At 33.1% G+C, this 9,810-nt stretch overlaps 1 protein-coding gene across 1 annotated transcript; it reads right to left on the minus strand.

Annotated features, from left to right (window-relative positions):
* Positions 1-4,151: 4,151 nt before the first annotated feature.
* On the minus strand, positions 4,152-5,541 carry LOC149902941 (uncharacterized). Its single transcript, XM_090109741.1, has 4 exons — positions 5,331-5,541; positions 5,059-5,210; positions 4,579-4,737; positions 4,152-4,321 (listed from the first exon to the last, which is right to left on the minus strand). The coding sequence occupies exons 1-4, from the start codon at positions 5,492-5,494 to the stop codon at positions 4,152-4,154; spliced, it is 645 nt and encodes a 214-aa protein (XP_089965867.1). The 5' UTR covers positions 5,495-5,541.
* Between the last annotated feature and the right edge of the window lie 4,269 nt (positions 5,542-9,810).

Raw genomic sequence — 9,810 nt, forward strand, 5'->3', positions numbered from 1 at the left:
TAAAACACTCTTTCTTTTATCTTTCTTTCTTTCTTTAGCTTGTCGTTCCTCCAAATAAGTAGGAATACGATTGAATAATGTTGATTTGCTTTAAGTTGAAGCGTTATCATTTAAAAAGCGTTATCTTAAACATTTTTAGCAATATAAATACTTAAACTGAATTACAAGTATATACTATCATTGTCTCGTTATTAATTACCAGTTCATATATCTATCTTTTTGTACTTTCTGCACGGAGGTATTCTTTAGTTGTATTAGAACTATCCATACTTATTAATATTATAAATGCGAAAGTAACTCTGTCTGTCTGTCTGTTACTCAATCACGCCTAAACTACTGAACCAATTTGCATGAAATTTGGTATGGAGATATTTTGATACCCGAGAAAGGACATAGGCTACCTTTTATTGCGAAATATGTACCACGGGCGAAGCCGGGGCGGACCACTAGTTTAAATATAAGATTATTTCTGTATATTTTTATACTATGACTTGCTCTTCAATAGATTACCACAGCTGTAGACAATGAAATACTAAAATTAAAATTAAAGATTAAAATCTGAATTTTACGACGTTCTCAATCAAGTATTACACAAAACACATACACTTGTAGGAGACAACAATTAAATGAAAACGCCACAACTAGGTACTTCATAATAGTAGGTATTTTGAAACTATAAGAACATTGTAGAAACAAAATGTTTCTGTTGAATTTATATTTTTGGTTTTATGGCATTCAAATGCTTTATAAATATAAATTTATAAAGAATAGAAAAAATTCGATCACGAGGCGGGACTCGAACCCGCATCCTTCGCGCCATTCCGGGGCGGATGCCTGACCAACTCAGCCACTCGTGACCCGCCCGAGCAATCGAATTTATTCTATTCTTTCAGTTTTATGTGTCTGAAGGGACACACCGCGCGCCATCTATTGAGATGATTAACAACCATTTCAACCAATATGAAGCACTTTTCAGTGAATACAATATTGTAACGATGGAACACGACCTTTTTTTGTTGAATTTATATTTTTGGTTTTATGGCATTCAAATGCTTTATAAATATAAATTTATAAAGAATAGAAAAAATTCGATCACGAGGCGGGACTCGAACCCGCATCCTTCGCGCCATTCCGGGGCGGATGCCTGACCAACTCAGCCACTCGTGACCCGCCCGAGCAATCGAATTTATTCTATTCTTTCAGTTTTATGTGTCTGAAGGGACACACCGCGCGCCATCTATTGAGATGATTAACAACCATTTCAACCAATATGAAGCACTTTTCAGTGAATACAATATTGTAACGATGGAACACGACCTTTTTTTGTTGAATTTATATTTTTGGTTTTATGGCATTCAAATGCTTTATAAATATAAATTTATAAAGAATAGAAAAAATTCGATCACGAGGCGGGACTCGAACCCGCATCCTTCGCGCCATTCCGGGGCGGATGCCTGACCAACTCAGCCACTCGTGATCGAATTTTTTCTATTCTTTATAAATTTATATTTATAAAGCATTTGAATGCCATAAAACCAAAAATATAAATTCAACAAAAAAAGGTCGTGTTCCATCGTTACAATATTGTATTCACTGAAAAGTGCTTCATATTGGTTGAAATGGTTGTTAATCATCTCAATAGATGGCGCGCGGTGTGTCCCTTCAGACACATAAAACTGAAAGAATAGAATAAATTCGATTGCTCGGGCGGGTCACGAGTGGCTGAGTTGGTCAGGCATCCGCCCCGGAATGGCGCGAAGGATGCGGGTTCGAGTCCCGCCTCGTGATCGAATTTTTTCTATTCTTTATAAATTTATATTTATAAAGCATTTGAATGCCATAAAACCAAAAATATAAATTCAACAAAAAAAGGTCGTGTTCCATCGTTACAATATTGTATTCACTGAAAAGTGCTTCATATTGGTTGAAATGGTTGTTAATCATCTCAATAGATGGCGCGCGGTGTGTCCCTTCAGACACATAAAACTGAAAGAATAGAATAAATTCGATTGCTCGGGCGGGTCACGAGTGGCTGAGTTGGTCAGGCATCCGCCCCGGAATGGCGCGAAGGATGCGGGTTCGAGTCCCGCCTCGTGATCGAATTTTTTCTATTCTTTATAAATTTATATTTATAAAGCATTTGAATGCCATAAAACCAAAAATATAAATTCAACAAAAAAAGGTCGTGTTCCATCGTTACAATATTGTATTCACTGAAAAGTGCTTCATATTGGTTGAAATGGTTGTTAATCATCTCAATAGATGGCGCGCGGTGTGTCCCTTCAGACACATAAAACTGAAAGAATAGAATAAATTCGATTGCTCGGGCGGGTCACGAGTGGCTGAGTTGGTCAGGCATCCGCCCCGGAATGGCGCGAAGGATGCGGGTTCGAGTCCCGCCTCGTGATCGAATTTTTTCTATTCTTTATAAATTTATATAAAATGTTTCTGTCTAAACTGTTGGAGATATTTAATTCAGGTTTCAAACCATAAAAGTTAAAAACGGAAGCCTTATAGGCTCCTGTTGTGTGTCTGCCTGTCTGTTAAGACCCTTTTTCTCAGGAACACGTAGAGATATCAAGCTGAATTTTACACGAATAGTCAGTCTATCGTTTAAGCTGTTAAAAAATCAAACTTATAAGCGAATACAATTAAAATATACAGCAATTAAAATATGCTGCAAATTTTAGACTAAATTATAGATTAATATTAATTAAAGGGTAGTATTTAAACGAGTGACTGTAAATTAAAGTTTTAGTTATCAAAAATATTTAATTGGGGTAACAGAATTACTAAGTGAGCGACTGACTGCGAGCGATGAAAAATTAATAGATCAGCAACTAACAAACATTAATATGCGTTACAAAAAATACAAAATGAGCAGCTTCATAATATTTGAGCGACCTAATATTAATTGTTTGAGTGACAAAATTACGTCATGTATTATTATTACAATATTCATTATTTGGCATATGATTTATTTATAGTGAGTGGCATTTTATCTTAATCGAGGTATTTCGAATAGAAAAATCACTTTGAAAAATACTATAATGGACAGAGTAGGTACTATCAGCTCAATTTGTTTTGTTTTTAGTCGCTCATATAGTAATGTAATCACACAGTTAGAATTCTAATACATCAAATGAATTAATCACAATCCTCCTTTAGTACGCTCAATCTGTATTTTATTATCAACTAATATTCGTTGCTTGTTTAGTTTATTTGTCGATTACTCAAATTCATACCGCTCAAGTTATTAAATCAGTATCTCATAATCAGTCGTTCACTTTATTTTCAGTCGCTCGTTTAATTATTCCCCTTAAATAAATACAAGAAATGTAGTATCATAATATAGTTAATAGCTAATTTTTAAGTTGCTGGTGTGGGTGCAGTTCAGTTCTTTTCTTTGTTCATTACATTCATGTTTAAAATAAATTTTGAACTAAAGATGGTAAATTGTACATTGCAGTCTCAGGCCAAAATATAAAACTATTCTATCGTTGGTTGAAAACGGTGAATGTCATCACTAGATTATAAGTATAATATTATGTAGAAAAAAAAAACTATATTTTGATAAAATAGCAAAAGTAAACGACAGTCGACGGACAAGATCACAGTGGGATGTCTTGTCGCTAAAGCAGCATTTCTTCCAGACATCCTGATAGTCAAGAATACTACCATACCTATCATAATAAAATCATAGGTGCATCGAACATAATATTTAGAAAATATTTTGGAAGACATTTTTCAATAAATAAATTATCTGCCGAAGAAATTAAAGGCACAAATGATTTTCCTCAGTCAAGCTACGGCCACATGGGCTATATCCCCTATGGGGACCCCCGTTTATTAACTACTAGCTGCTCCACGCGGTTTCACCCCCGTGGGCCGTGGCTCCACTCCTGTTGCCCGTAGCGTGATGAAATATAGCCTATAACCTTCCTCGATAAATGGGCTATCTAACACCGAAAGAATTTTTCAAATCGGACCAGTAGTACCCGAGATTAGTGCGTTCAAACAAACAAACAAACAAACAAACTCTTCAGCTTTATAATATTAGTATAGATTATATTAAATTTCAAGGAAAAGGACATAAATGAAATAGCGCTTTCTAACATGCAATTATTTATTAATAATGGAAGGTGATTGGTTTAGTTTTGAATGTAGTTAGTCAAGTCATCGGTGATGTAATTTTTTGTGGGCACACCCTCCAAAAATCTCTTGCTGTAAGCGAAATAGATTTTCCAATACTCGTCGATAAATGTTTGACCAAATGATGTTTGCTTCCAGTTTTCATTCAAATAACTGACAACGTCGGCAGCTGAAAAATGATAAAGTTTTGTATTTAAAAGATAACCGTCCTGTAATTTAAATATTTCAATTAATTTATCGTAAAAATATTAAGATCAAAACCAGTAGTACTAGAATAATTGGGGTAGGTTATCCGAAATGAAGCGATTGAAAAATATTGTATCAACCGCCCAGCTTATTAATATGATCATATTTATCAAATGGCAAGAGAAGAGCCATACATTAAAACTTGTACCTCGTATATGCTAAGATAAGCGTTTTGCTTACCTATATTTTTGTCACCAACGTAAAGATTGTCAGCAGCGAACACCACCGAGCCCTGGTAATCAAAGTCACATTTTCCTTCATCGTACGAGCAGACGATGAATATGTTGTTCCCGCGTTTTTCGAAATTAAATGGCAATTCAATTTTCATGTGTAGGTTAACTGCAAACAATATAAAATATTAGTGTAAGCATTTTTTCTTTATATACAATGAAAGGAACATAACAGACGCCTAGCCCGGTTCAAGAAAATGGAGGAAATTGCTAAGAGAAAATGAGTGTATATAATATGATATATGATTATTATTAAAAATGGCAAGTTATAAAGAAGGGAATCACATAAAAGGGAATCGAAAAAGGGGGTCAAATGGTAGTACGTTGAAACGAAAGCTAGCCTCGTTATTTTTCTCAAAAACTATATTGCATCGACTTTGACTTTTGAAAATTTATTACAAGAGTTTGGTACAACGCATTCAATACTCACTAACACTAATCTGTCCAGTCCCTTGGCCGTGCAGGTCCTGGTCAGTCTGGAAGTCAGCTAATACGGAGTTGGGCGCGTTGGCGGTGTAGCCACCTTTCAGCGTCAGGTTGCAGCGCACTTCTTCTTTCGCCGATCCCTCCGTTGAATCAATGCTTTAAAAATTATCTTAATATATATATAAAAATGAATCGCTATTTCCCTTGGTCACAGTATCACGCGCTAACGGCTTTACTGATTCCCATACTTTTAAATTGAGATTGAATTTAACTTACGCGAAACTTTGATAAATACAATTCTTGACACCTGTTAAAGCGGCCTTGTTAATGGTAACATTGACCATATTTGGTAAATTAACGGTAATATCGGTCAAATAAATAGGGTCAAATGGTAGTACGTTGAAACTTGGCAAGCCAGGATTGTTAAGCTTCTTTATCATAACGTTCTTCAGGCAGTCATTGTCGAGCACGCTGCATTTTGGTAGAGATTTGACTGAAAAACAGGACATTATAGAATATATTGTATTTGTTCATATTACGGTACCCAAGTGCGTAATTATTTTTCCAAAGGTATAGGTAAATATAATATTAATTGTGAATTTGTTGAAATGCAGATGCAATATTTTTGTAAATATCTTTCCTTTTTATTTTAAAAATTGTATATGATAATTTATAAATGTATCTAGTTCTTTAAATTGCCTATAAGATAAAGGTCTCCAAATAACGATATAAATTCTTAAACATTATCTTGATTCGTATCAGCTATCATATTCTATATCGAAATATTTTATAACATGTGAAAATTAATGATATCTCTAAATACGTTTAAATGTAATATTATTGATATTATAAAAATCATCCTGTTTAATCAAATGATAGCTACGAATAACGATAATCATAATTAATATAATATGTATGTAATTTAACTATTCTCATGCCCTATTTTTATTATTACTTTGTTTTTATTTTTCAATTGAATCAATATAATCATGGATACTTCGATGCAGTTATTCCAGTCCTAATTCAGTTCCTTATTCTTTCTATCCTTTAAATTTACAAGCCTTATTTCGGGATGGTGGTGATCTCTTACCATTACGGAACCACCGGCTCGGTTGCCGTTCGAAGATAAAAAAAACCATTAAATTTTTACTAAAAAAATAAAAACTAACAGGAAATAATTACCAAAATCATCTTCTATTGTCCCAGAAACAACACTCAAAAACAGAATAAATATACATAATTCTTTGGAAGGATATTGTTACAATAGGTTGAATTAAACTGTTTTTACAATGTAATATTGTAATATTATGATGTAACAATATGCAGCTGCATTTATGCAGTTACTTTATATGAACTACTGACAATGCAAAAATAAATTTTATGGACTGTGATAAGCGATAGAAACCTTATGCAAATAAAATAAAAAATGTTTACCTTACAAAAAAAGGTGCAATATTTTATTAGGGATTCGTGGAAATCAGAATTAATTTTCTCCGTTCTTATTATCTAAATTATATATATTTTTATTGGTTTAAGCCTTTAAGTAATTCATAATATTCGATGAAGTATATTTAAGAAATTCTACTAAGCTAATATAATAATTTAATTCACAAGGTGATTATAACAGCTATTTACTTTAATATTAAATCATTTTGTGTTTACTTTGATACGGACATTTTCACTGCAATTTCTCCAAAACACTTGTATAATTATTAACTTCAGCTTTTATTTCGCAAATGTCCTTGTAACTTTAAAAAGAAATCGCTGGCGAAATGATATCATACTTTTATTTTAATAACACTGACGTTGTTATAGAGAAAATCTGAAACGGAAAAAAAATAAGAAATTTAAATGTTGTAATAATTTATGTTAATATTTTCTTTTAAAAGGCTTTCCATCATCATATTATTATGGTGAAAAAAAACAGGAATAGAAGGCAATAAGGCAGAACAACGTCCGCACAGAACAGCAGACGTTTTTCTGGTTAAGAATATAAATCTTACTATAAATAATATATAGTTACACTAATTACACTTATCTCTATAATATAAAAATGAATCCCAAAATGTGTTGGTAAGCGCATAACTTGAGAACGGCTGAACCGATTTCGTTAATTCTTTTTTATTATATTCCTTGAAGTACGAGGATGGTTTTTATGTAGAGAAAACGTAAATATGTACCACGGGCGAAGCCGGGGTGGACCGCTAGTAATATTATAAAGCTGAAGAGTTTGTTTGTTGAGTTAGATAGCCCATTTATCGAGAAAGGCTATAGGCTATATACACATAATCACACTAAGACCGGTGGAGCGGAGCACTGCGGGTAAAACCGCGCTAATGAAATATAAAACATAAACATCTCATCTACGCTAAAATTTGTTTCGTTAGGATTATAACATAATAGGTAGAACATAATTTCATCACTAGTACAGGGCTGCGCGCTAGAATTACAAAATTTACAGCCTAGATTGAAATCTAGGCTAGTTGTATTCCAACACTTGACATCTGTAGCCCCCTCAACTCCTGCGAAGTGTACACTTTGCCTGAATGACTTTAATAGTTATGCGGAAAAACTCAGGCTTTTTATAATAACATTTGAACAAAATTAGGGTTTTGCTGCAATTCATTGCGATAATCAGAGTCACTCACTGTTTACTATTTTATTCACTAATCACTATTTATAAAAATTAGTAGGTAGACATAATAGACAATAATTATGTTCACTTTTTTCATTTTATTTCTTTAAGCTTGAAACTTAATTTTATTAGCATACGAAAGTTTTACCATTCCGACATGAAATACGTATTATATTTTGATTTAAATTTTTGCCTTCTTTTACATTTTAAAATTTTATTTAAGTAGGTACGAAATAATAACTCCTTACGTTTTTTTCATGCAAAATTTACGAAATGCGTATTTTCCTGAATAATAACTTTTCATGGATAATAATATTGTTAACATTTTAAAAAAGAGAAGATTTAAATTAAATAAAAAAAAAATGTGTGCGTGTACTAGAGTACACACGTAAGAAGTGAAACTTCTTTATGACCTTATTTTTCAAAAAATAATTTACTATCTACACTAATATTATAAAGAGGAAAACTTTGTTTGTTTGTTTGTTTGATTGATTGTAATGAATAGGCTCATAAACTACTGGACCGATTTTAAAAATTCTTTCACCATTCGAAAGCTACATTATCCACGAGTAATATAGGCTATATATTATCACTCTAAGACCAACAGGAGCATAGCCACGCGGGTGAAACCGCGCGGCACAGCTTGTATACAATATTACAGAAATACGTTAGTCTCACGCTCGTCGCTTCGCTCCTCGCTACCTATTTAAATATTTACACCAGCCGCTGCTGCAACTCGCTCGCTTCGCTCGCTCGGCTCGTGCGGTAGTTCAAAAGTTAACCTAAGATGCTCGTCGCTTCGCTCCTCGCTACCTATTTGAATATTTACGCCGGCCACTGCCTCGACTCGCTCGCTTCGCTCGCTCAGCTCGTGCGGTAGTTCAAAAGACCAAGGGAGACGCCAAAAAATTCGAGTTATATAGAGTTTTCAACTTATAAAGGATTTCGACTTAAGCGGATTTTGATTGGACATAAAGAGTTTGAGGTTTATTCTTATAAATATTGAATTCACAAAATCATAATTGAACACCAATCAAGCAAACACGTGTTAACGTGAGTCATAGATTTATTATCGTATACTCCTAAAATGTTTTCTAAGAAACAATACTGTACTTACATTGTCGGCAAGTTCTTAAAGGCGGTAACTTATTTTTGTTCGAACAATAGAGGTAATAAATATAAATTCCTAATGTCGAAATCTCGAAACAGTCAGAAATTAATGACGCACATAGTTGATAGTATATACATATTATGACAGAGGTTAAGCTTAAATAACTTGAAAAATAAATAACATGATCTCGCCCACGTGTTGGTGTTTTAAAAAATTCAATCAAAAACTGAGGTTAACTTTAAATACAATTTTAGAAAAATAAATACCACAATCAACATTCAAGTATTAGAAAAAATTGATACCATAATTCCACCCACGTGTTAGTGTATTGAAAAATACAAACAAAAGTGAAGTTAATCATAAATTATAACTTAGAAAAATAAATACCATTATTACACCTAAGTATTAGAAAAATAGATGTAATTACTTATTTACTTTTTTTAGAAATTCACTGGAATTAGAATTAAAACAAACCCTTTGATTTTGCTGATCACTTTAATATAACATGTATTATAGTCACGAGTACGGCGTAACGCAAAAATGTCACGAGTACGGCGTAACGCAAAAATGTCACGCGCGCGGCGTAACGCAAAAATGTTACACAAAATTTTTGTCCACCCCCGATAAAGAAGTTTCACTTCAATAATATTTAGTTGCAGGATAAATAAAATTACATAATATAGAATGCAAAATTTTACTATATTTTAAAGCCTTTTTAACACAACATGGTAATCCTGGTAGAAAAAAATGTTAAAATTGAATTGGCAATTTATCTGCATGTTATTATTATAATTCTACTGGTACATTCAGTGGAGAAAAACTACTTGAGAAAAGCCGCATAATCAATAATTATAGAATTTTGCTGTATTCTAGACCGTCCGTGGAGTGGCAATAAAAGGGGGGTTGATGATGAAATACATAGCACTATATGCATATGCATGTGCATTTGCATATTGCTTTTTCCTTAAAACAGTTCGCACGAAAGGTCATTCGATCGACCCTACAAACAA

The sequence above is a fragment of the Colias eurytheme genome, chromosome 14 (assembly GCF_061535395.1).
Source record: "Colias eurytheme isolate Ceu_HAF_F1 chromosome 14, ilColEury1 Martin Lab GWU primary, whole genome shotgun sequence".
NCBI lineage: Eukaryota > Metazoa > Arthropoda > Insecta > Lepidoptera > Pieridae > Colias > Colias eurytheme.

Excerpts from the sequence above, each read along its gene's own strand:
- LOC149902941 (XM_090109741.1), bottom strand. The coding sequence starts at position 5,494 with ATGATAAAGAAGCTTAACAATCCTGGCTTGCCAAGTTTCAACGTACTA. Across the intron at positions 5,211-5,330 it reads TGTATTTATCAAAGTTTCGC|CATTGATTCAACGGAGGGAT; the intron begins GTAAGTTAAATT and ends TAATTTTTAAAG. Across the intron at positions 4,322-4,578 it reads CGTTGGTGACAAAAATATAG|CTGCCGACGTTGTCAGTTAT; the intron begins GTAAGCAAAACG and ends ATCATTTTTCAG.